The sequence below is a fragment of the Lutjanus erythropterus genome, chromosome 3 (assembly GCF_056507025.1).
Source record: "Lutjanus erythropterus isolate fLutEry1 chromosome 3, fLutEry1.hap2, whole genome shotgun sequence".
NCBI lineage: Eukaryota > Metazoa > Chordata > Actinopteri > Lutjaniformes > Lutjanidae > Lutjanus > Lutjanus erythropterus.
Genome location: NC_139319.1, coordinates 31,729,018 through 31,756,867, shown reverse-complemented (window position 1 = coordinate 31,756,867; position 27,850 = coordinate 31,729,018). Strand labels below are relative to the sequence as shown.

General features: G+C 40.2%; 1 protein-coding gene across 1 annotated transcript; it reads right to left on the bottom strand.

The window, feature by feature from the left end:
* Position 1: 1 nt before the first annotated feature.
* naa15b (N-alpha-acetyltransferase 15, NatA auxiliary subunit b) lies at positions 2-26,399 on the bottom strand. Its single transcript, XM_084715818.1, has 20 exons — positions 26,215-26,399; positions 15,543-15,627; positions 15,331-15,435; positions 13,550-13,707; positions 12,640-12,774; positions 10,869-11,022; positions 10,117-10,236; positions 9,894-9,989; positions 9,636-9,742; positions 9,356-9,428; positions 6,309-6,478; positions 6,058-6,210; positions 4,442-4,570; positions 4,087-4,300; positions 3,771-3,964; positions 3,517-3,625; positions 3,320-3,418; positions 3,029-3,172; positions 1,857-1,954; positions 2-1,667 (listed from the first exon to the last, which is right to left on the bottom strand). Exons 1-20 carry the CDS (start codon positions 26,266-26,268, stop codon positions 1,470-1,472), a joined length of 2,595 nt encoding a protein of 864 aa, XP_084571944.1. The 5' UTR covers positions 26,269-26,399; the 3' UTR covers positions 2-1,469.
* Positions 26,400-27,850: the final 1,451 nt, after the last annotated feature.

Below are 27,850 nucleotides of genomic sequence, written 5' to 3'. Positions count from 1 at the left end.
GTTTTCTTTCATTTGGTTTTAATACAAAAATCCAGAGATATCATACATCGCCATCTCAGATTTCACCTTTCACATTAGAACCCAAATTAGAGGAAAAGGGGGAAGAAAAGAGTTTATCAGAAAAAAAAAAAGTGGGGGAACAGAAAAGGTAAAACAACAAATTCCAGGTGCTCGAACATTTACTCGCCTTGTAACATTTTCACTTCTGTCACCTCAGGTGACGGGCCTGGATGCTGAACTCTGACCTTTAGAGGAGTCATTTGTTGGCAGAGAAGAGCCCTCCGAAGTAGGATGCACTGGAGGCTCATTTCCACTTTGACTGTTAGAGTCCCTGTGTGCATGCAGATAAAACCGTTTCTAACAGTGACAACAGCAACAACACAAGTGACTCCGCCAGGAGGCTCAGTGTAACCACTTCAACCAGATCTACAAATCATTATCATCAATAAGAAGAGTTTTGTTGATCCATTATGGACAGGAAGGTGTCTATGGTATTGCTTAGATCTATCCAACTCTCTCTAGAACTATGTAAAAACGTTAAGAGTAGCAGTGTATTTGAAATGGAGCACAACACACAACCTTTACAGTTTTTTATCTGTGCTACAAGGTGCTCCATAATAACAGACAAAGGATTACATATTCCCAAGTTTAACCAGGAATGGTGAGGGAAGCACAGTCTGACCAAAAAAAAAACAAACCAAAAACTGTTCACATGTGAGGCGGCTCTCTTCGTCCTGTGCCCTCGCAGAGATCGGGCCTTCCTCACTCTCTCCACTGCACTACCACACGTAGATCAGCGGTTTCCTGGAGCGTCGCAGCAGATACAGATAACACCTGTTGTCGCTGGATGTCCTGTGTCTACTTCGGGTCCTAAGTAATTCTTCCTGCTCAGCTTCCTGCAGATCCGTCACCGATCAGATCCTCTCAGCTCAGCCTCCTGTCCCCCAGTGACAGTTGTGTCCTATTTTCATTTAAATTAGCTTTTTAAAATAAGGGGAACACAGTATGCAATAGGCGTGTGTCAGAGCAGCACTGAGTCAAACTTGAGTGGATGCCGGCATCGTTTTCTGAGGGAACCGACAGTCTGTGTCAGTCCGTCACAGTTTCTCCCGACAGTTTGCCAATAACTATTGTTTTTTTTCATATTCAGCGTTGTTGTCAGCTCTATTAAAAAAGTAAAATGGCCATTCTGTTATATCTTCCTCTTTTCCCCCCTCTTTCCCACAAATATACACAACCGCACACATACTCTCAACACACACACACACGCACACACACACAGTCCTGATTTTCACCATGTGGGAGAGAGCCAAGTCATGCCAGGTCAGACCCGATTAAGCTGAGCCAAAGAACGAAACACCCACATTTTTCGCTTCCCGTGTCTGGCTCTACAAAATGGCTGCCAGGCGTACCACAAGGCTCCATGCTCGGCCCAATTCCTTTTCTCATCCGCTGTTGTTCTGTCGTGCTCACATCTCATTGGCTAGCTCCTCTGTTTCCGTGGAAACATCTCCATTGGCGATCTTGGTGTTTTCCTCGTATCCAGGGGGCGTGAAAGCTAACGTGTAGGGGTAAAGCTTGTGACACTCAGCACGGTACGACTCCACGTGCTCCTTACAGTCGCCCAGGACGCCGCTCCGAAGACACTCCAGGACCTCTGTGCAGATCTGAAGACAGAACGAAAGGATGAAGAAAAACACTTTTACAGGGTTTTATTTCTTATTTTTATCCAATATAATTTCTGATAAAATGGATTTGGGGCGTCATGTAATACTCTTGGTGGATATAGGGGTGATACTGTATGTATTCAGACTTTTCAAATGGTCATCACAGCACACAATTCCATAAATGCGTACCTGTATGGTTCTATTTTCAAGCGACTCATCTAGTGCAGTGGCCAGCTCTGCTGCCTTCGTTTCCGTTGATGAGTCCAGATACACCATCATCTTAGCAGCTGCGGGAGAGAGAGAAGAGTTCTTGTGAGTCTGAATGAAAGCAGGTGTGTTTGTGACAAAAACTTAACGACAAAATGACTTGGACAGCTAAGGCTGTTTTGGGGTATCTGAAAGTGAGAGACAGCTTAATGCATACAGGAAGAGAGTTGGTAAAAAAATTTTAAATGCCGTAATAAAGTCAGATTCTTCATTATTCTTCACTCAAGACAAAGACTCATCAATACTACAGGCATGCTGGAGATGGCTCATTAAGTAGAAGGAAGAGATCTGTGACAGTGAAAGGCTCACACATGTACTGAGAATTCAACAGTGTAAAGTTTCATGAAAAATGGGGAAAGGTGGAGCGCTGCAAAAATCTCACCAACTACATATGAACCAGTCGTGTGTGTGTATATTGGTCAGTGACATGACATGCATATCTTTGTGTCTGACCGTATTATTTCCTTTTAAAATAATTAATAATCAGTTCATGACATGTATCAATTTATTCTATACAACGTGCTAATTTTAAATACATTTTCAGTACATTGAAATAATACATATTATTTGATGTTTTGACATCTCAAAGCCTCAAAGTATCAGGTGGTACGACAAAGCAAATGAACAGACTGAGTAGAGTATTTCAAATATTATTTTAATGTTAGTAAATTCAAAATACTATGGCATGATTTCATGTTTGAATCCTTTCAAATAAACTAGATACAATACTCTTAGATTTAAAGCTGTTGGAATGATTGAAAAACATTTGACCAACAATGTGTATGTTCTCAAATGTCAGGGTGGCACAACCCTAAAAGAAAGACAAAAAGACTAAAAAACTAAAAATAAAAAGAGGTGATAACAGTAAAACAATGTATTGTCTCTTATATATTATATTTAAAAAACTATATGTATGAACTTGTTAGGCAAAGGCAAATAGGCATCAAACTGTAAGACTGTTTAGTTAATTTGAAATTAGTTGCAAGAGTAAGGTGGTGCAAGTGCAAAATTTAGATGCAAAGAGAGAGTGTGTGAGAGAGAGAGAATGAGAGACTGAGAGAGAGAGAGACAGAGAGACAGAGAGAGAGACCTACCAGCCAGTCGGTGTGGTATGGAGATCGAGTGCTTGGTGAGGTAGGCCTGGTTGAAGCTCTTAGCATTGCTGTCTCCAAACAGCCGGGTGATCTCCTGCTTCAGCACTGTCCTGACCACCTCTGGCAGCTCCTTGCTCTCCGAGACTGAAAGAAGATGAGGAGATGTGAGCAATGTTGGAACAAGGAAGAGGTGGGGAAAGGAACAAAAGGAGGAACTAGCTATTAAGTTAGAACGAGGAAGAATGTATGAATGAAAGAACAAAGGCGTGTTAAAAAATGTCTATCATGTACCTCCTTTAAAGAAGCGTACTAGACACTGGTGTAACCATGGGTGGTCTGGGTCAATGTCCAACGCTCTCTTCACTGATTGGAGCATCAACAGGTATTTTTCTGTAAAGAGAAGATGGATTGTAAGAGACAGAGACAACATGGTAAAGTAAAGAACAGTCAGTGAAGTATGATTTAGGTGTATGAATACTCTTGCCAACCTTTCCTGAAGTAGATCTCAAAGGCCAATAGGTGTGTGTCTATTTTGTCCTTGACCAGGTGTTTGAGAGGCATCAGGAACTTGACAGCTTCTTCCAGTGGATTTTCTACCTGTAACCAGGAGGTGATGGAGAGGGGACACACAAGAAAACGGTTAACATCACCTTGACTGATTCTGACAAAGACAACTTTCCACCCTCTTGTGACATACAATTAAGTTTTTATAATTCAAATTCCTCATGTTTCTCTCTCTAACCTTGACCAGTTTGTCAGGAATTAGTTCCTCTTTGGGACCTCCGATCTCTTCGTCGTCATCCTCCTTCTTCTTCTTCTGGTTCTTAAGCTGCTTCTCCTTCTCTGCGTTCTTCTTCTCCTCCTCCAGCTGGGCCTTCTTCTGGGCTCTCCGCTGTTTGTTCCTCAGCTTCTTCAGCTCTTTGTCAGAGAGGTTAGCTACAGAAGAGAGCGGTGAAAAAAAAGTAGGGGGTTAATGGTTGGAAAACTCAGTGGTTCAAAAGGGACTCCGTGTGTGTCTCCTTCTACACAGACACATGTCCACACTCTCAGGCCCTCACCAGTGTCAGCCTGCAGCTCCTTGCTGTCGTCAGTCAGTGGATTGTCGTGGAGGCTCAGGTAGATCTGGATGGCCGTGACGGCAGCCTTGTAGTAGAAGGGATGCATCCGGAGCACGTCCTCCAGCTTCAGTAGGTCCACGTAGGAGCGTAGCGTCATCTTCCTCATGCAGTAGGTGTGGAAATCAAACTGGTCATCTGTGATCTCCACAAAATGCTACAGAAAGTGAGGAGAAGAAACAATCAGGAATTTGAGAACCTGAACATAAATGGACTTAATGTGGGGAGCTAGTCTCATTTAAACATGGCCAATAATAATACACCAAGTATAATCCCTGATACTAAAAGCTCAGCTCACCCTTTCAATCTCGTGGCACTTCTTGAGGGCCTCCCCAAATTTGTTCATGCTCTTGTAGGCGAGTGCACACTCTGTCTGGAACCACATACACTGCATCTCGTTGAGGTTCTCCACTGCTGACGCTCCCTCCTGGGTGAAGACAACGCAACACCAAAAGAGAGACATGTATGAGCGAAGTAAACAAAGACAGGCAGTGTGCTAAATTATTGTATCAACTGCTGCTAACAAATTACTGGACTAGTCTTTTAGTGTAATTACAAATCTTACTGATTTATTTCTAGAATTATGTTGTCACTCATGACTAGGCTTGTTTAAGTTCACTGTGTGTGTGAACTCATTTGCAGATATGACTGTTTATTTCATTAAAGGCACCAAGAGATGAATGTTTTCATATTTAGACTTTTAGAAAGAGAAGATGACTCATTTTTAGCTTTGGGAAATTAGAATTTCTAAGGCTGCCCCCTGAAAGCTCAAATCAGTAGGACAAAAAAGGAACAGAGAAGAGAAGAGTTGAATATTTGTATTGAACATCCAAATCCAATTCAACTGACAAAATCTGGATTCAGGTACTTAGAGATTTTCCTTAGTGTTTAAATGACAAATGTTGATCAAAAGCTAACAAACTACCTTGCAGGTATAAATACTGAAAAGCTGCTTCTTGTTTTATAACCTGTCCTTTACTGACTAACAGGATTAAAATACTAAATACAGACTGAACAGTACTTATGTTTTTTTAGCCATTTCTTTTATTTACCTTTCTACATTTGGTTGTACATGTTAATTTATTTAACATTTTAAAAAAATATATGATATTCTATAATAAAGTTATTTGATAATGAAAACAGTCTTCTGAGTACCTTTACCAAACCACATTTACTGTACTTGTGCACAACCCAAATAGAAGAGGTCTACTTTCATTCCAGCTCAAAAATTTACTGTATTGGCCACAATACTGGTAAACTGTGAGTTTTCCCCTGAAATGGATATCAGTCACAGAAGTTCCATAATGGTTGGACTTTAATCCAATTTATTTACCCAGTTTTAACTGTATTCAAGTAAATTTGATCAATTATGTTTACCTTCAATAAATAACCAAGTAATTGGATGTTTATCTTACAAGTCAATGTCTCTTCTTTACTATATTATCATTCACTTGGTTTTGTGTCTTAGCTTACTCTTCTCAGCCTCCTGCAATATCCTGCAACCATACGCATAAACAAACACCCACACAATAAACAGAGACACCACTAATCTTACAACTTCAAACACAACCTACACATACAGTAAATAAACAAGATAAGAGTCCTCTTATCATTAATATTACTACCTTGTAAATATAATATTAGATATTGTAAATGACTTGCTATTTTGCTTTTCAATTTTCATACTGTGTAAATCTACCGTAAGTGAATTATTTGTAAAGACAGAATTTCACCCTCACGTAGTAGGGTTATATGATAGTGATGCATAAACATCACAGGATCCACAGATTGTAACAGATTGTTGAAAATGAACTCCACAGCAAATACAAACATGATTTTGTTTTGACGCTTTTAAACATTTTCCTCAGCTCCTCAGCTGGCAGTGTGTACACACCCACACACAGTTTGTCTCACCCGTGTGAACTTGGAGCACATTTCCTCGGCCTCTTTGATCATGCCAGCCTTCAGCATGTACTTGGCACACTTCGAGTTGATGAATCTGTCGGCAGTGTCCAGAGCCTGGGCCTCATCCATCCACTGAGCAGCCTCTCGGATGTTCCCAGCATGCTGCAGAAGGAGAAAGGTCAACCAGTCGTCAGAACAGCACAGCGACACAACGTTCCTCACTTCAGTCAACACACGTACAAATGTGTGGCGCATGTTACCTTGTAAATCTTGGCTTTGATAAGGAAGAGTTCAATGAGCGTAGGTGTACTCTCGATGGCTGCGTTGATGTATTCTAGAGACAGCGTCTGTTGGCCAATCATGTCGTAGTGTTGTGCCAGGAAGTACTGCACCCAGAGCAACGTGGTTGGTGGTTCCTCCTTACCATCATCTACAACAGTACAGGAAGACAGTGTGAGTTTACATCTTCAGGGTTACAAACAAAAGACTACCATAATGCTGTAAAAAAAAAATAAAATATTTAATCACAATTAATCACATATTTTTTATTTGTTCCAAATGTACCTTAAAGGGACATTTTTCGAGTATTTAAAATGTAATTCAAATGTAACTTTATTAAATAAAATACATTAACCAAAAACGATGACAAATATTGTCCAGAGGCCCTCAAAGGCACTGCATTTGGCATAAAAAAAATATGCTCAACTAACAACATGACAAAAATTCATCAGGCACAGATGAGCATATTGACCTGCTCAATTTAATATTAAGGCCAAAACACACTAAGAACTTAAATAGAAAAGTCAATAGAAGCTTCTATGGTGCACTACAGGCTTCAGATTTAAAATTCAAACACAACAGAACCAGCAGTATTTTAAGAAAAGGTTGCTATTTATATGCATTTATTTCTTTATTTAGGATTATTATTGGTAATAGAGGAAAATATTGTATGAAGGAAATAAACTGAGTAGAAAAATCCTCAACTATATTCAGCTCAGTCTATATAATGACGAAACGGATATTCATGTTTTTGTATTAAGGCAGCAGCATTATTTACATCAATGTCACTCTGACAGTTTACATCAGTGAGGATGTTTTAGACCACAGCAGACAGCAAACTGCACACCGACACACACCAAGGAGACGAAGAGGAGAGACAGAGTGTGGACTCTTCATCATGACTTACAATAATGCAGCGCAGTGACAAATGTTTTGTGGAGGAGACAAGCGTCAGTTTGGTCTTTTCTTTGCAACGCCAGATATTTTTATCTGTAGTGTTTAAACCACAGAACTGCACAGTAACATCAGGATTCATCATCAATAAAATTTTATTTATTTTAATTTTATTTATTTTTTATATGACTTACAATAATGCAGCGCAGTGACAAATGTTTTGTGGAGGAGACAAGCGTCAGTTTGGTCTTTTCTTTGCAACGCCAGATATTTTTATCTGTAGTGTTTAAACCACAGAACTGCACAGTAACATCAGGATTCATCATCAATAAAATTTTTATATTGGTCGGTAGTTCATACACTCGCTCCTCTCCCTCCCTCCTCTCTGCAGCTCATTTCTCCTCTCTCACAGTTGTGATCAATCAGCATGAAATAATTAAGCATTTAAAAACACAAAAAGCAGCCTTGGTGTAAAAATCACTCACCACAACACATCTGTCCATATTCACACACTCTCTCTCTCTCTCTGCTGTCGGTCAGCCTTTTTTTTACTTTTACCTGGTTTCAGGTGGAGCTACCACTCAATCAGCACTCGCTCATTTCCCTCCTCCTATACTTGTGTTTCTTTGCGTTGAGCCAATTGCCTAAACAGACAAGCCTGTAACTGTCAGGTGACAGGGAAGCTCGCTTCTGATTCAAATTATGGGTCAGCCAATATAACAGAATGTGTGTTAATCGTGCATAAAAAAAAAAAAAAAAAAAAGTGGCGTTAAAAGGAATTTGCTTTAACATGTTATTAACACATTAACTTTGACAGCCCTAGACTGCAACAATTAAACTTGTAAGTTATTACAAAAAAAAGACACTGTGTTTAATAACATTTTAAAATTACCATCTTGACAATTTTAATTAAATCAAAGCCTACTTTGGATTCTTTTTTTAAGCGGATATTTTTCTGCAATAGCCATTCAATGTGTTCACATTTTGTAATTACCTCTTTTATTTATTAGCTTGCGTTATGGTGGTTGTGTGTTTGCATCAAAAGTGAAGAAAAGCAGTGCATTTACGTACATAGTCAATGCAAAGATGTGAATAGATGCAATAATTGCAGCTGGCAATGCAAATGATGCAGGACAAATACACAATGGGTATTCGTTAAAGTTGGAAACGTTCAACGTGGCTAAAAAATTTGTGCGAGTTAATTTTTTAAAAACTTTTTGGCTTAAAATATGGATTTGTTGCTTCACAATCTGTCTGCAGCAGCAAGCCGGCCACGTTAACTCCTGACTAGAGGGGAAATATCTTCATGAATATCTTCAAGACAGAGAGGAGAGGGCAAAGAAAAGAGAGACTGGAGGGAAACAGAACTGGAGTGTCTGAACACACATCTTTGTCCCTGCCCTTGCTCGCGAGCTTACAGCTTTGAATCCTGGCTGTTTGTGGCTAATAAACACAAAAGATCTCACAGCTCTCAGATCTGTATTAAATTAGCGCTAATGCAAACTTAACATTCTCTCTGCTGTTGCCACACAGTATTCAATTGGAGAAACTCAGTGTGCCTTTCTTTGCGAAGCAGCCACAGGAACCACAATGTGTTTGCTACTGCAATTAGGGCTGACTATAATCATAAATTCAAACTGTGCCTAACAGAACTGTAATTTTCTACATTTTTTGTCGTTGGATGAGTTTCACATATTGCATGGAATAAAGGGAACATCAGGAGCAGCAACAGTGAGCTGTTAAATGACAAGCTGCAGAAGGCTGCACACCAACTTCTAAGCACTCTCAGGTTTTAGTAAGAAAGTCAGTGGAGAATAATTTCATTCATATTATACATGCTTCACTCAATGCAAGTAGTTTTCTACAGAACAGCAATTTGTTTGGCTGCACTGTAAACAGATACACCAGTTACTCCTCTATTGTATTTCTGACAAAATAGCTGCTCAAAGAGTTTTTACTGTAGAATTAAACTGCACTTGTTATAACCACCTGTAATCACTGGTGTCGCCATACCAGCCAGGACTGAAAAATTAGGACTACAACTGTAAAAACTGTCCATTACACTACATTGCACACTCCATTGCAAATTAGAAAGACATCAAAGTCATTATCATCTTCCTCCTGATTTCCTCACCGTTCTGGTTGAACATTCTACAGCTTTTTAATGAGGTTTCATAGCCGACCACCAGCTCCTCAATTATTGCCACCTGCAAAGAGAAAAAGGAAACGGTACATTACCTCACCTGCAGTATGAAGCACACATCTGTGAAAGTAATCTAGCACACTTGAATCTTTTCCTCAGATTGACCTCTACCTCCAGTGCATTATATAAGCTGGTATAAAGTGAAGGAAGTAAAGTGTTGTTATTTAGATTCTAATCAGTTGTCTGACATGTCTGGCAGCAGTGCTGTCACCTTTTCCTTGTCGTTGTACAGTGATTTGAGGGTGGTAAAGACGGGTGGACAGCCTTTACTGAAGTTCATCCTCAGATACCTGTCCAGACACTCTCTGAACTTCTCACCTGCAGAGAAATACAGTCAGATGGAGAAGATCAGAAAACTTCACTCCACTTCTATCACAGTTCTATCAACTTCATTCATGATCCAAAATGATTACAAAATAAAAGCGAAGTAAAAAACAAAAATAGACAGGAGACATATTATTGGCCTCACCAGAGAGGAAGGTGAGGGGCAGTCGGCGAGGAACCAGTCCTTTAGGAAACTTCTCCCAGGCATCTTCGTAGATTTTGTGTCGCTCCTCTACACTGCCTGGAGTGAAAAACACAAAACAAATATTCAGCAGTGTTGACAACTGGGGTACTGGGGCACATACAATGAATTTGGATATTTTAATAGTGAAGTGTCCAGTGATGATGATGATGATATGGTGTCATACCTGGTTTTAGGGCTTTTTCCAGGCCATGGTAATAGGACCAGTTCTCTGGGTTTCTCTCCTGCAGACGACGGTAGACTTCTGTTGCCTCGTCCAGACGTTCCAACTTCAACAGTAGTTCTCCTGTAGAAACATGAGTGCAGAGCTCTGGTGTCAAGGTACATGGAAAGAGTCACAGACAACCCACAGTTTAAAGTTGAAGAGAAAATTGGAGAAGTTTAACGCTGCAAATTGCTGATACCTTGATAAATAATAAACTCCTATGAATCTTGTTGAATACCTTATTGATATCTTGAATACACTTTTTTGACACTGGGGCTCCCTGCTGAAAACTTTTAGAGCACTAGCACAAAATTTAGGCATACCACTTATATAAACATGTGAAATAAGCACAATTCTCCTAAGGCACCCTCCTGACCTATGAACAATGTTAAAATCACATAATCAAAATCATGTTTCACTTGATACCTTGGTGATAATTTGACAAAACAAAAATATTTTCAAGATGCACCGGTGCTCCTAGTTATAAAATTTAGTAGCACTGTCTTCAAAAATGGCTGCAAAATGTGATTAAAGCCCTGAAATACCTATGAGTTTTGTTGACACGCACCCCTGTAGCTCACTTGATAGAGTGCACACCCCTTGTCAGTGGAGTCCTCTGCAGTGGCCCTGGTTTGATTACTGCCTACTGTCTTCTGAGACGTGCAACACTGGGTGGGACACTGACAGAGTAATTTTGGAGCACAGTGACCTACCTCTAGTCTCCTCCACAGCCAGCTTGTCGCATATCTGCTTCTCATAGTTGGACAGATGCTCCAGGGCCTCCTTGTGCAGGCCTGCTTCCCTTAGCACCTGGTTCTGGTACAGCAGCAGCTCGCTGTATTCATAGTCCACTTTGTCTGGAGACGTCTGGTCAAACAAAGAGGTGTTAGTGAACCCAACGCTCTCTACAGGGAACAATGGAAAAGCTACTGGAGCTGGTGAGTGGACTTCTGTATCTACACAGTTCAGGAAACACTTCTGCAGCTACGCAGTTCAGGAAACTCTGCATCATTTTTGGTGTGTATGTGTAGTCGCCTGGTCACACCAGCTTGTTGTATTATATACATGGCACAAAGACAGGAAGCAGACTGGTCTTATCAGGAGCCAGTCAGAGAGAGAGAGAAAGTGATCTTTATTGTAGTTGTGACTGATGCAGACTACAACAACCATATTGAACCTCTGCTGATGACTGACTGACCTCAAAGCACCCACTGTAACTCACTACTATGTGACAAATGTGAGTAATTCAGTTGCTCATCTTACAGTGTGACATATTGCATCTGCGATACACAAAACACTTTATATTCATGGCTCTTTGTTACGTACGTTTCTCACATCTCAGTTCATGTATGAAGGATGAGGATGCTTTCACAGTTGACCCATTTGGTTTGGTTAGAATGAATCCTGGTGCATTTACCAGGTTAATACAGTTCGGTTTGGCTGGGGTGAAAGCTGCAAACTGGAATGTGAAATCTGACCAAGAAGCGATCTTGTAATTGATTTGTATAAGTCATGCATTATGTGAATCATTTAGTAACCATGGTAACTTGGTAATCATGTCGGCGCTGTTATTTCTTTTTTTTCAACTCTTGTTATTTCTCTCCTCTCTCCCTGCTCTTCTCCTGGAGCTTGAATTCAGCTGATTTTTGACCACCACATGAAGAAATATGGATATCTGCCCATCCAGGAATGCTCTGGAACTCAGTTGGTATAGTGTGCACCCCATGTACTGGGGTTGCGTCCTCTACAATGGCCTTAAGTTCAATTCCAGTCTGCAGCGCTTTGGTGCATGTGGTCCCCTCATTCTCTTTAACTTCAGCTGTCGTAGCTAATAAAGGCATAAAATGTTCCAAGAATAATTTAAAAAAACATCTGCCCATCCACTATATTTACTGGAAATAGCATCAGTGCTGTTTCTGGTTGTGATTTTTTAAATTGTGTAATTATTGCGCATTTTTGTCAGTTGTGTCTACAGAGAGGCAGAGAGACCATTAGAGCCAGCAGACAAGAGGGAAGTCCCTCCTCACGGATCATCATACAAGACGATGGTTGGCTTTTTAATCAAACACATAAAAAGCTATACATTCATGAATTTATTATAAAGATCAATCTTAAGTGTGATTAGAGAACAACAGTGGAGAGAATCACTTGTTGCTCATTGCGGAGCATTGTGCTGCTGTTGTGTTCAGCTATGCTGCTGCTTACTCCAGAATTGATGTGATGCAGCACTCTGCAGCACCTCTGCCTCTTGTGTGTCCCTGTGGTTAGTCATTATTCAGGAATTTTTCAGTCTAATATTACTGGCAATACTACTGATTTCTGTGTGAGCTCTCTGTGACACCAAAGAATATAAATATACACATGAGAAACATTGAAGTACTGCATGAACTTTTGTCAGTCACCAGAATTTGATTTTACCACATGACAATCGCCTAGAGAAAGAGAAGGAGTAAGAGAAATGCTGAGATGTTTATTTGCTCCAACCTGTTGTGTTTTCCTGAATTCCTCAATGATCTTTGCAGCCATCTCATAGTCTTCAAGAAGATGATAGGCAATGGCGTAGCCGATCCAGGAGGCCCGCTGTGCTGGACGCAACTGTAACAACTGGTACCGTGTCTCCTACAGAAAACAATATGCAACCACAGGTCTGTTTAGGCAAGATTAATATCAAAACCAACATGTTGAAAAAAGCACAAACTCAGCTCAGGTCCTCCATATCACTCCCTCATATGAGGCCTAATGAATTAATATTGTGATGTATAGTTGGGAAGATAAAGCAGGAGGAGATGAGGCAGCACGGCTGGCAACTCAAAGTGGAGAGAAGACGTTTTGCTGATTCATGGTTTTAACACCAGGTTGTAGCTAGCCAGCTAAGGCAGCACTAAAAAAAAACTAATACACAGCCCCTCCCTTCCCCTCTCTCATCCATATTTTTAATCCTCTCAACCAGACTTTCATCTTGCCATTTCATACCTCTCACTAAATAAGCATCTAAATCCCAGGCTGTGTCCCAGGAGAGCTGTTCTACATTGTGAAGACTGACTGCAACCTGATATCCACTTGCTGATAGGCTCTGTCCTCTCAAAATCAGTGCCATGCTGCATCCTGGACGAGGCAGAGCGGCAGATGGGAGTGAGGATTCTGGAAAGTTCTTTGCCCACGAAGTATTCAAGTTTGTTTTATTCTTGTATTAAAAAGAAAAGTGGGCATATTTCTTAAATCTGCTTTTCACAACTGGTTGTGGACACTAGGGCTGACCATGTGTCGTGACCCCCCCCCGGAGGGGCAGGATGACTGAAAATTGGTTTTCGCAATGATAATCCAAAACGTAGCTCATGATAATTATTTAATAAGATAAAAACTATCCACTCATAGCTCCCCTGTCGGTCCTCACCCTGTAGCCCTCCAGGTCTCTCATCTGGATCTGCAGCAGGGACAGGTCTCGGAGGATCTGCAGGTTGTCCTTGTCCCACTTCAGAGCGTTGCGGTAACACTTGATGGCCTCATCGTACTTCTTATCCGAGCGCTGCAGTAGGCCATATACATGCCAGCCTGGGAGGCACATGGAGTTAAGGAACATAGGAACAATCTCCTCCAAAGAACCTGCTGTCATCCAAAACTACTATTCCAAATGTATAACGATGTGCACAAAGACAAAGAGGTTACTGGTGAGGTAAATGGGACCAGATGAGCCTCTCCTGGTTAGATGATCCTTAATGTATCAATTATTGATGATTATTCTTTTCAGTTTTTCTTACAGTCAAACGTACACCTTGCTTCCACCGGCAACAGTGATGACATTGTGTCTATGGTGCAGTTTTTATCTGTCCTCCACATGCTCCATCAGTTAAATTTCAGAAAAAAACGCACCTGATTTTGTCAACTTGTTCAGATTTTGTTGATTTGGTCATTTTCCTTGATTTTTGTGCTTCTACCATGGGTAAATAGGCTATGTACTTATGTTGTTTATTTTTATGTCTGTTTATACCATCAGGACTCTGCACAGGGTGCTTAATTCCGAAAATTTGCCAGATTCTTGTTGCCATTCCTGTGTTTGTCAAAAACAGTAGTTGAAGTGTGCTGGACTCGGAAGCACTGTCTTCAATGGATGCATTCAGTTCTGGCAGGCACATCGCAGCCAGAACATGATGCACCCGTGCCTGGTGGAATTTCTACTTTTGTAATTAGTCGGAGGAAAAAAAATAAAAAGTACAGTGGCATAGATTTAAGTTGGCAGTATGCTGTGGGTGCTGTCATGTCCAAGGTGGTTTTAAATTTAACTGCAAATACCTAGTATTTTCATTGTTTTATATGTTAATTAATTGCTTTGTTACTGCTGACATCTTGAAATTGCTTGTTCTGTCTAACAAACAGTCTAAAGCCCAAACTTATCATTTTTAATTATGTAATAAAAAGAATAGCAGTAAAGCCTCACACTGGAAAAAGTGGTACCAGGGAAGGTTTCAATGTTTTTGCTTGATAACTGACTAAAGTTTCACATTTTTTGGTGAATCAATTAATTGACTAAGCAACTAATTGTTTTAGCTCTACTTATGAATAGCTTAGCTTGTCCAGAAAATGTACTGAAACTGAGTCAAATAAAGGGAGAGCAAGAAGAGAAAAAAGACAGGAGTAAATTATATCTACACAGAGACTATAATTTGTTTACAATAATCTATTATCAATTGATAAGTGAAAATTACTATGAATTCAAATAATTTGTCGTCAAGCTGCTGCTCATTGAAACGAAGCACTTTGACAGAAGGGTGCTGATATACAAAGTACTACATAAACAAGACAAGTTTTTGCCACAAACTCTCAAGATAAGAAGTGACTGCTGAAGCAGAAAGAGATAGCAGTGTGTTGCCTGCTTACAGATATGTTGACTTTAGGGCTTAGGCTGAGATAGCACTTATCTGTTGGAAATGTGCACAGATTTCACCGTGGCCTGGGAGTCACACAGAGAGGGAGAAAGAGAGCAATAGCAAGAGGATGTGCTGACTATACTCCACAAAAGACAAGAGTTTCTCAGCACAATGTGTGGCATCTCAAGGTTCTATGACACATTCACCCAATTTACAAAAGGCACACCAGCTGAAGGTCAACAGCTGAACACAGAGCATATGTCCTACACTAACACATGAATGATGTGCGCCCTGACATGAGTAAGGATACAGACGTGGCTTCTGAGGTCATTGCGCAGGCCTCTTCTCACCAGGTCGTAGGCCTCCTCCTTCTTCCCCAGACAGTTCAGGGTCAAGCCCTTCATCGCCAGCGTCTCTGGAGACAAACAATGGCACAGAAGACTGTAAGAGACACAGTGCATATTGCCCATGACAGAAGAACTTTTTCATGCCCATTAGAACATCCAGACGTCTGCTGCTTACCTCCATGCTCGGCAAACTTGGGGTTGGACAGGATTTGTTTACAGAACTTGAGCCCATTTCTGTACTGCTTGTGTTCGTAACATCGCTGTCAAAGGAAGCAGAGAGATCACATTAGACCAAGAGAACATGACTGATATTACAAAGATAGACAGAAGAATAAAACTAATCCTGAGGTTCACTGCCTTTTTCCGACTGACAACTACCTAATCTAATAAATTAGTACAACAATCATCAACTCTTGTGATAAGTGATCAGAGTCCTGCACAGGTTCAATTTTGCAAACCCAGCCTTGCCTGCATCCGTGAAGCTGAGAAACACAACTGACCTGTTACCAGCAATTATCTCAAAGTCAACATCACCCACACAGAGCCATGAATATAAGTCTTCAAGCAGACCTGTGATTAAACACACATACACAGTCACTCATTTGTGACCGACTTGGGTTCTCAACTGGTGCAGTGTCTGTGCTCTTGCAGCTGTTGATACATTTCCATAGTGACAAAAAGCCTAGCCTGTGTCTATCAAAAGGGATATATTTTAACCTTTTAAAAGCAGCAAAGTCACTGACAACATTATGTCTGATCTGGCCTTCAATTATGTACTGTCCACAATTTGGTACACTCCACTGGCTATTTTTGCCTCTATGTCATCCTTTTTAGCCGGCAGCTAGCTTACATTACTATCAGATCAAAGAGTGATGCCCCATTGTTTGACAGGATGTGGGGTCAAAGGTCCCTGTGAAAGTGTTTGTGTAAAGTTATATAGCAGCTGCATACATGATATAACATTAATGCTAAACAAGGTTAAAGCTAGCTTACATCTCAGCAAACATTGGTCAGGTGGTGAAATATAGTAGGTATATTTATGATAGATGACAGTAAAACACTCATTAACATGGGAAAAGGATATGCAGGGACTCGATCAGTGGAGCAGACTTTGAGACGGGTCACCCAGCCAGACTAGCCAACCACGATCCTGGAAGAGAGCCAGGATAAGAGCTAAGCTAACCTGGCTTTGACCTGAGCCAGTGAGCCAGAGAGAAATGCATTGTCGTCGACCCACTTTGATTCTGCATCAGCCCACTTCCTCCTCCTCAAGTCCCCACAGAGCAAATGCAGATGCAGTGGTATCTAACAAGTTTGGCTGGAAGTAAAGTTACTGCAGCTAGTAAGCTAGCATTAGTAAGCCAGACATGCTAACAGTTTATGTTAGAGCAGGTGAAGACAGAGTTTAATCCATTTACCACTCATGCTATTGTGTTTCATGTTTTTGAGAGACTACAAAAAAGACCCCACTGTTCAGACTCATGAAACGCTGAATGTTGCTGCCCAGAGCCTCCAGCACACTGCGTCAACATATAGAGAAATGGAAAGCTTGTCAGCTTTAGTCACGGTTGCTAACCTGTGATTGGACAGGTACTGTTTGGGGTGGGGTTTAGCAAAGGGTCAAATGTTATAAATATATAGGTTTTTACTTACATAGCTTTTCTGTGGGTCACCCATAGGGTCCCCTTTGGTACATGACCCAGTGCAGGACACTATAAGCGGTTACAGCAATGTTGAAAGATAAAGAAGTAAAAAGTTTCAGATTCCAACTTCTTAAATGTGAATATTACCTGGTTTCTTTACTCCTGTGATAGTAAACTGAATATCTTTGGGCTGTGGACTAAACACAACATTTGAGTACATAATCTTGTGCTTAAGGAAACGCTGATTGAAATTTTAACATTGGCAATAATCTTTAGTTGCAGCAACAACAAGCTCAGCTTAGCAAATATGCCTTAATTTTACTTTTTAGTGATCTATACTGATGGCAAGACAGTGCATGGTACATGGAAGCAGGATTCTAGCCTTAAAGATCTTGAAAAAAAAACAAAACAAGGAATGACAGTCTATTAAATACACCAGCAGTTTAACTTCATCAGCAATGATGTTATTACAACAGCAATGCATTATCTGTCCATGTACTCCAGAATTTTTGCCCCTCCAAAAACTCACTGTTAACATTTATCAGCCCTCTGCACACAGCCAAGCTTAAAAGCCTGAAACAGACTTTTTATTGGGACACACAAAGTATTAAACCACCACCTTTAAGGAATTACCGCTTTTTGCCCTCAAGTTATATTTAGGTATGCAGCTGCACAATCAAAACTACACCACCTCTCTTTTTAAGCTGATCACTGACTGTCATGACTTAGAGTGTATGTGTATGTTTGTGTGTGTGCGTGTGCGTGTGCATGTGTGTGTGTGCGTGTGTGTGTATTTGAATAAGAGAGAGATGGAAGAGTCAAGCCGGCAGATGGCACTTCGTTGTCCCACTGCAGACTTCACTAATGATGAAAAAAAGATGTCAACTTCACATACGAGTGCCAAGGTTGGTTATGAAATGACAAGCAATTCACTGTTGAACAGAGTGGAGGACTGTACCATTAGTAGAGACGTGGGTTTAGACAACACAGGCTCATATCTTGTTGGTTGCTGGGTGGTGATGCTTTATAAACATATTGTATTCTAACTGAACTGTATAAATGACATTGTGATGCAAAATTGGCATACTGGTACAAAACAGTTGCATCTGTTCAGGGAGTCAAAGGGCTAATGGAGAGTAATTGGATACATTAGGATGTATCCAGCTCAGTACTACATTGTCCTCATTCATTCCATAATCAACATAACAATGACAGCCATACATACAGTCTGAGCTTTGCATTGAGTCTTTAACAATAACTCTTTGTCCCATTACTGAAAAAAAACAAACAAACAAAACTGAGCTCCTGCTTTGTGCGCAAACACACAAAAACAACAACTTGTTCACAACTGGAAATACTACAGGGAAGATATGTCATGTAACATGAGAAACTACTAGGAATTTCACAATATTTGGGCTAGATAAGTGGCTCGATAATAGTGAAGGTGAAGCCACTTCACCTTCACTATTATCAAGATAAATAATGCCAAGTTTTGCATCAGACAGGTTAAGCTGGGTATGCACTGAACGATATTAGACATGCTGCTGTTTAATTCCAACTCCTACTATAAGAATCAATTGTGTGCAATGTAAAGCCAAAGCTCACAATTTATGTGCTCACACTGTACTAGGGATGTTCCTGGCAACTAATTTCCCTGTCAATTAAATGCAAAATTTTATTTTGACTAGTCGACTGGTCTAACAGTAAGAAAACACTCAGAAAGCAGTTAAAATTTATCAGAATTTGTCAATTTATTATGTTAAACACTATCTGCGAAAACTATGTATATTAGAAGCCATCTGAAGCTGTTAATCAGTTTACAATCACCAAATCATACTTTAAATGCTAATGAAATGCATGCCACTTTGCACTGTGCAATACAAACATTACACATTAATCTACAAAACATGACAACAACTCACTAAATGCCTTTCACTTTTCAGACCGAAGTGGATCACAGTGTCTGCAAGTAAACAACCCAGAGTTAATGTTAGTTGCTACACAGTGTGCCTAAAGTTAGCAGAGTTAACAACAGCAGCTGCTCTGCTTGCAGGTTAATGTCTGTGTCTGTCCTTAATGTGGTCACGTTGTTCCAGTCGAGTAATTATATATCAGTTTATTCTGTCACTGTCTACATTCAACATTATTTCCATTTTCCAGATTAAAATACTGACAAACAGTGCTGGTTTTACGAGCTGTCATCTGTCTGACTTTGCTGATATAAACATCCGGGGGGTATATGTGCTTACAGTATTACTTTTACTTAACTTGCATTATGCATGACTGAAATATTTCTAAATAGTTCAAATGACTAGTATTTCTAGTGCCAACTAGCGAGAGGGAGGACATTTAATTGCACAGTCGACTAATCGCACACATCACTGTACTTGTAAAATCTAAAATAAAATGGCCTGTCAACCCCTGCAGACCGTTCCGCTATTGATATTGTCAATAAAGATTTGGTTGAAAGGTGTGAGGCTGGAAGCAGTTTATTTGCTAGCAATAATGCTAAAAATCGTTCAGCCCTAGCATGACCCCATGCAGTAAATTATCCTTAACATTCCAAGGATGTGTTGCATGTAGGGCTGGGCAATATATGGATATTATATTGTATTGAGATATGACACTAGATATTGTGATAGATTCTGAATATCGTTATATCGTGATATGTCAGAAGTGTTGTCTTTTCCTGATTTTAAATGCTGCATTACAGTTAAGTGATGTAATTTTGACAATTTACCAGACTGTTTTCCACATTACTGATGATTATTTATAAAATAATCTCACATTTTGTGAAAGCACCAATAGACATCCCTGTAATTTTGTTGCAATATAATACAACAAATTTATTTAATCCCCTCAGCCACTTCCACCCTTTGGAGTACACAACATATCTTCAGTCATAACTTACATGATCAATATTTATCGATATCGACTGATATGAAACTTCACTATCGTGATAGGTTTTTCAGCTATATCGCCCAGGCCTAGTTGCATGTGTAAACTGTATGAAAGAGGCAGCTGTGACACTATTTATTTCAACACAATTCGACACCAGCAACAAGAGACAATGCTGTCAGCAAAGCCTACGACAAGTGTCAGTTCAAAATGTTACACATACATTATGCATGTAAACAGATGCTAGTGGGTACACACACACACACACAGTACTTTACATTTAATGTAAATTTAGCAACATTAACACCACCAGCTGTGCTTATCCAGCATGTTCTCTTCCTCACCCAAAATAACTTAGCCCCCTGAGTTACAGAGAGAATCTGTCAGAGCAGAGGCTCCGAGCTGCAGGGCTCGCTGCGAGGAGTTCAAATGTCAGATTTAGGGAAAACACTTTGAAGCACTGATACCACACTCGCATCATGATTTAGGGAAGGTAGTGACGAGCAAGATTCTTGTGGTTTCAAGTTGCAAGCATTTGCATTTGTGAAGGTCAATTGAAGATGATGATGGTGCAAAAACTGCACTGTGACTTTCAACCCAGTATTGCGGTGTCAACCTACTCTATCACCTTAGAAAGTAGCTCAATTAAAAGTGAGGTGGGCTTCGGCTAAGTTAGGGCATTCATGTCCATAAACTTTCAATAAAAAGAGTATTTTAACCTAATCAACACTTCTGTAAGAGCCTAGAGCTCCTGGCAGCTATGTTGTTCTACACACAAAATACTGTCCATAATACATCAAGACAATCCTGTATAAAGTACTTCAACAGTAAGACTCAGTCCCACTCAACTGAACCTGTCCCACAGCATGCTGGCTCTCCTTTGGTGTGGGCGTGTTGCTACAGGTACAGGTGATAATGAAATACCTGGAAGTCCAGTTGAAAGAATTAGCATACATCCTTCACTCTGAAGCCTTATCATATGTCAAAACTGTGAACTGTCAACTCCTTACTGCAGCTTAAGGAAAAAAATAGATGCACCTGGTTACAACTTGTTGCCCTGCAAATTCAAATACAGCAGAAATTTTTCATGCAAGAACACTGAAATGCACTATTTGTGAAAATCACACTTTTAATGAGATTAATGGTGCAAGGTCCAACTTTAGATGGAGCTACAAGCAAGAAAAGGTGTTTACCTTTACCACAGAACAACAACATGGAAACCCACCACCAGTGCCATGCAGAACTTGGAGACCAGCCAACTTCTAATAACGCATTTGGGCACTCAGTCTAGGAAAGCAGAAATAAAAAGGGTGTGGCCTACTTCTGACTACAGCCAGAGAGAAAACTGCTTCAAATATCCTATCATATCCCCTGTACAGAGAGCTTAATGACAGTAATTTTATTCTCAGTTTTCTAATTCACACAACAACAGCATCAACCAGACGAAATGCTTTCAGATCTCTTCTAAACTAGGATTAGGCAAATAGATGATACCATCGTCCATCGTGATGGCTGACAGTCCAGGGTACAACATTAACCGGATACATGCCCAATCGGGCCAGCGCCGCCTCGGCTCATTTTTTTTAAATTATCATCATCAATATGTTTTTCCTCTCTCGTTTCTGTTACTATAGAGCCCCGGAGTGGCCAGTTACAGTGTACACCTGCCTCCAATGGTTGAGCGTCTCTGCTAACGTGCAAACATTCATGCAAACATCATGGCAGAAGGCTCGCAGCCAAGTTAGCTAAATTAGCTTACAAGACAGAAAACGAGACGCAGAACTTTTGTCCCTTTGTGGAAAGAAATACATCTGTAGGTGGAGTTCGATGCTACAGTACTGGCTATGTATTGCACTGTCCGCAGAGAGTTCCCGGCTAAAGCTGATAAAAATGGATCTTTTCCACAGCAATGAAAGCGTTAAACAAGTGGCTCACCTGTTCAGAGAGGCATGGAGGGTGTAACTGGTGGATTTGGGCAATATGTTTAAATTTTCCCAACAATCATTGTCAACCCATCTATCGGCGATAACTTCGTCCCTCTCCCACCTCCTCCTGTCCTCTCGGGTCACAAACTCTCTAGAAATTACATGCTCTCACACTTATTTTAAACTGAGAAATACAACCATACACCTTCTGAATTCAGGTTTCTCTCTTTTACCGAACTAAGATGAGCTTAATTGGCTCACTAAGTCCTCAGAAAACACACTTACTTCAAATTTGACAGAACATATTGTTCATGTTCAATAGGGGTAAGAGGAAGTTTAAAAAAAAAGACATTTCTGGCCCTACCCCATCTGTTCTTAACAATTTCTTTATTTTTTTTTAATCTCTTTTTTGTTGGCTATAATATAGCTAATAAATACTGCTCTCTAAAGAAATAAGTGTTGTGTAGTGTTTTATACAGTCAACAGTCAATGGATTTTAGTTAGAAATAAGTTGTAAGTGAAAGTATGCACCACACAGCCAGAAAAAGGACCTCCTAAGCAGGGCAAGCAGAAATTTTGATGGGGCAAGTAGATTTGAGAAGTACTTGCCCTGTAGGGCAAGTAGGAAAAAACCTTGATGTCAGACCTGCAGTCATTGATCACTGAGTCCTCTACCACTGTAACATAGTGAACTAAAAGTCTTCTCTATTTAAAGTAGTGTGTCCCCTCAGAGTTGTCATAAGGCAGAAGCTGTTGGTAAATTCCTGTTTCTGACACGTGGGAGTGAAAAAAAAACTGTAGCTGCTAGTCATGGCTAGGGTTGGGTGACATGTTAAAATTTTCCATTTGACCAACATCAGCCCATCCATCAGTGATTGGTAATATCTTCGCCCCCCTCCCACCCACTTGAGTCTCAGCTGAGAGATGTGCGCAAGCAGCAAGTTCAGTAGGTTACATACGCTGTGTATGTTCACTGTTCCCAATAAACAAAATAAACTCACAAGAAATTGAATATTCTCTCAACTATTTTCCTTTTCAAAACAGAGAAATACTACTGTTCACCTTCTAGTTTCAAGTTTCTCTATATTACCAAACTAAGATGAACTTAATGAGTTCGTTAACTCCTCATAACACACACTTTATTCAAACTCGACAGAAAACCATGTAAAACTCACCATAACTGTCTTTGTTAGTCTGTCCATTCTTCCAGAAACCCCCAACTCTGGTTTGGTTGAATTAAATTCTTAATTCACTGCATGAAAAGAGGCCTAATAGTCTAAGTCAGGCTGTTTTCTTTTCACTCCTCATCCATCCAGCTGACTGGGTGTGTACTGTGGTGCTGGATGAGTGTGTTGCACGGAGCAGCACCTATCACTCTGCAGACCATAACATTTGTGAGATAAAATGACAAATATCGCCCCCAAAATTCCCAAAAAACCAACTGCTGATGGATTCAGCCATTGACATGGATTGTCAATGGGCGGTATACTCATCCAATAGCTGAACCCTAGTTATGGCACTAACTTTACATCTCCATGTCCTGTGCATTATTTTCTTATTAAAGCTGCCCAGTTGAGTGAACCCAAGACACTCAGTTACATTGGTGGCACCAGTGTTTCTTTTTTGTAGGCCACTGTTAACGAGATCATCATCCATTGGAATGTCTGACTGTAGACACAATCATATGCCAATTAGGTAGAAATCACCCAACCCTACTAGGAACAAAACCTAAAGAAGAAGTTTTGAATGATAATATTTAACTGAAAAAAGTGACATTTAACTAAGTGTCAACCACCTGTGGCATCACCCATTGGTTGGTGAACTAGCGTTTAAAGGCCTTGAATTAGTCAATATGGGGGTAACCATCTAGATTAACTGCAACCAGAGCATGCGCATTGATGAGAGTGTAGATGGTGGGTGACAAACTGAGTTGGACAATGCAACTAAACACTACACTAAAATATGTCTCTGAAAAGTATAACAGTTTTATCTGACTTCTGTAAGCCCTGTGTGTTGCACTGGACAGATTCAGATCGTGTGAATGACTTGTCATTCACACGTTAACCCTGCCATAAGCATACACTGTCTATTTTACTCTCAGTAGAATCAGAATTTACAAACTGAACATTGTGCTGTATCGAAGAACATTTGAAACTAGCAACTGAGACCATAAACTCATTCAATTGTTTGCTGAGGTAATAATTCAAGTGAGAATTCATGTACATTTTTTCCTTAAAAGGTGCACGCACGCCACCACTGGCCATTCAAAACAATGCAGGTTTAGGGCACTGGCTTCACTTCTTAGACCAGGAAGCTTCATCCATTGATTAATATATGGTCTATGCATTCATCTCTGATAGATGCCATCTGTGTAGATATTGAGACTATCAGAAGCCTGTTGAACCTGCAGTATCATACATCAAACAATGATTTGCACAAGTTAAACAGTATATTATTAAGTGTGAAGTTGAAAGCTTTTATTTCATACTGTTCCCTCATGAAAGTTTAGAAAATCATATTGTGACAATGACAATATTATGACTTGTTAACAGAATGACTTCCCACTGTTATACTCAGCAACAACAAGCCTGGCTTAAAGCAAAATTAACACTGCTACAAGCTCCACATTAGAGTAGTTAATCCAAAAGAGGAGAGCAAGCTCAGTGATGCTTTAAGTAATATGCTAGAAGGGCAATAAGACTTTAAACAACAAAGGAGTTGATATAACAAACTTATTTCACCACCTCTAACAGAAGCACCCAATTGAGTATGAGAGCCAAAATCCCTGTGAGGAGAGCTCACCAGCTATCATGAGTTCTAAACCAAAAATCAGTATTTTGCCATATCACAGAAAACCCTGAAATATTGTGATGTTATTTTGGGCCATATTGCCCATCCCTATTCGCCCAATACAAAAAACTTCAGCTATTATTAATAGCTATTATTCACTAAGTGAATTGTAGTGTTTGCATAAACTGTGCACAGTGACATAAAACTTGCCATAAGCTTTTTTTATTGGTTTTTTTTTTCTCATTAAGTGTGGGATCAGAAACAGTGTCCCTCAACTAACAACAGTTCAAGGAAAAGCAATACTCCCTCTGAGGTATGCAGCAAATACAGCAGGGTCCAACTTTTCAAGATCAGGTGCAGGTCACAGGTCTGTTTTTCCTGCCAGAGGTAGGGTGACTGAATGCCAGCCGTCTGCCCACATGCTGATAAACATCCACTAAGTCCCAGGAGTGCCCCTGCCTTTTTAAACAGTGTTGTTTATCTGAGCCAGATAGTGACATTAAACTGGTCACTACCCACGTACTTCACACACAGTACCTGGAAAGGATGCAGATTTGTGCCCATGCAGAGATGTTTAACAACACACACTGACAACCAATAAGCATGGCAGAAGAAGGGGATTTGCTTGACATGCAGCAAACTACACTGAGTTCATAAACAGATCACATCCTTAGACCTCATCCACACCTGTTCAACCTTTCCTGTGACCCACACTGAACTGTGTGTGGATCGCAAATAAACAGCATGGCGACATAAGGACTAAAACATGGAAGAGAGGGATGGATGGGTGGGCAGTTAGCTGCCAGAGCACAGCAGGCCTGAAGCTGCTACAGATTTGCTGACACAGTCACACCGGTCCTTCCCTTACTTCCCCTCGTTTTCACACAAGCACTACCAGTTTGAGCCAATCTGACTGGTGATGTATACAGGCCGAGGTCCCTCACTGACAGATTGAGACTGACAATTATCTAAGTCTGCTAAACCAATATATCTACCGCTAGTTGGCTAGCGTTAGCCTATTAGCTAACGTCAAATGGCCAGCCAGTGGGCTGAGCTCACTTATTAGCAGGTGAGCATGGCCCACAAATAAAACGTGCAGTCGTATTCCGGTAAAGACACCTACCATGCATTGCACTATCAACAAACAAATGCCATGATATATATATAAAAGTAGCTTGATAAGCTAACTTCGCAGTATACATGGCCGTTACATTAACTAGCGACTTAGCCATCGTGGAAACTAGCTAGCGTTAAGCCACTGGTTGTTTTTGACAAGCGGTGAGGCCTATCGCAACTAACTAGCCAAGTTAGGATATTTAAACAACCACCAGAGTATTTCAGCGGTGCTGTGTTTTACTGGGCATGAACACGCCTGTTAGAATCACAACAAAGTCACGAACAACCATTTTGGCTTTGCGTTACAGTGATATCGCACTAACCCATTCAATGATGCCATTTTGCTAACAAACTGAAGCTAACGCTAACTGCCGGACAGCTACAGTGACACACAGAGTGCCGCCGATGATTTAAACCGTCAGTTGTCTGAATCACCGACAGCTACCGTTATGCATCTTTTTAACCGTCCACTCACCAGAATCCTCTTGAAGAGAGCATTCTCCTTCGGCGGTAAAGTAACTGTCGGCATTGTTGCAGTTGAGATCAGTTTCCCCCTCGACCTCAGCACATGTAGCTAAAGTTAGCCCAGGTAGTCAAGACGAGTAGAGTTGAGTGATGGCCCCGGCTCGCCTGCTTCTGCCGCTCCGCTCGATTGCTCCGTCTTCTCTCCTCAGCCGCTTCCTCCTCACGTGGTGACGGAAGCTCCGATACCTTTCAAAATGGCGGCGGTTGGCTATTGAACAGCAGAAGCTGGAAGACGAACACAGTTACAGATATCTTACAGATATGTTTTTAAAGACATATAAAACAAGAGTTGGACCAGGAATTTGTGCCTGATATGGGTTTTCCACAAAAAAAGTTAATTTAAAAGTAGTAACATTACACCTGGTCTCTCTCCCAAGTTGAAAAAACCCCCAGAAACTTATAATATACAAATATTGTTCATTTGGAAAGTTTAAAGCTACACATTTTAGCAATAAAATAATAAATAAATATGACTAGACCTATACTATATTTTATTGAGTTGCCATTGTTTCCAACATGTTTAAACTATGAGAAATACATAATTTTATTCAAGGTAAAAGTATGTTTCACTTATCAATGGAAACCAGTTGTCACACCTATGGTTTATACATTACCTCGTCCATAAACATGATTTCTGCCTGAGTTACAAATAGATTTGCAGTGACAATGGTGATGACAATAAAGACAACAACTCCCTTAATCCCATAGGCTGAGCAGATGCCCCAGACTGTCCCTCATTACAAGCAGCTGTCCCTTTCATTTTTGTCCCAGAAATTAACCATTATAGTAATAGATAATGAACAACATGTGAATTTGTAAAAAATATCCCAATCAGATCACTTATGTGGGTGTAATTGTCATTGTAGTTATTGAAAAATGCAATTTTAACAAAATATGTAAACATATTATTGCTGTTGTGTTTTCGCTCATCTGTTGCACTGATTAGGCTGTCATAAATCATTGATTGTTGAGGTCATTTTATGTATTAAACCAGATGACAGAGAGTGCAGCCGCCACTGTGAGAGGAATTTGTGACAAAAGAATTATATGAATTATGTGTTTGTAAATTCCTACATCTTAATGATAATCTGAGGGGCTGAAAAGACATTTACTTTTCACAATGTCATCAAGGACTATTTCTAGTGAGACAGAAATCACATACTGTGCATTTAACTGCTGGACACAAGATGTCTCCTGCTTCCCTGAAAAGGAGGATTCAAGTTTCCAAAATATTTCTCAGTTGTAGTAGTGCTAGTATTGACAGTTTAGCCATTTTACTGTATTTCTGTGTAGTTAATGTTAACAGTTAATCTTGTCTGTAACATTAATGTTAAATGTTTATTTTTAGTTAGATGTATTTTCACAGCTGAGGTGTGCTGTTCCTCTTTCCTGGTTTAAAGACAAAATAATGGTGAAACTTCCACCAATGAAAGAATTTTTCAGAAATAACGAATTGACAGAGATTGGCTGGTTTCTCTTGAGGCCAGATTGGTGTTATGAGGCTTGTGAAATGTTGTAATGTGTGAATGCATGGTAGTGTGTCGTTATGTATTTTAAAATCTATAGTAATATGCTAATAATCCCCA

Excerpts from the sequence above, each read along its gene's own strand:
- naa15b (XM_084715818.1), bottom strand. The coding sequence starts at position 26,268 with ATGCCGACAGTTACTTTACCGCCGAAGGAGAATGCTCTCTTCAAGAGG. Across the intron at positions 6,211-6,308 it reads TCAAAGCCAAGATTTACAAG|CATGCTGGGAACATCCGAGA; the intron begins GTAACATGCGCC and ends CTCCTTCTGCAG. Across the intron at positions 3,173-3,319 it reads AGTACGCTTCTTTAAAGGAG|TCTCGGAGAGCAAGGAGCTG; the intron begins GTACATGATAGA and ends ATCTTCTTTCAG.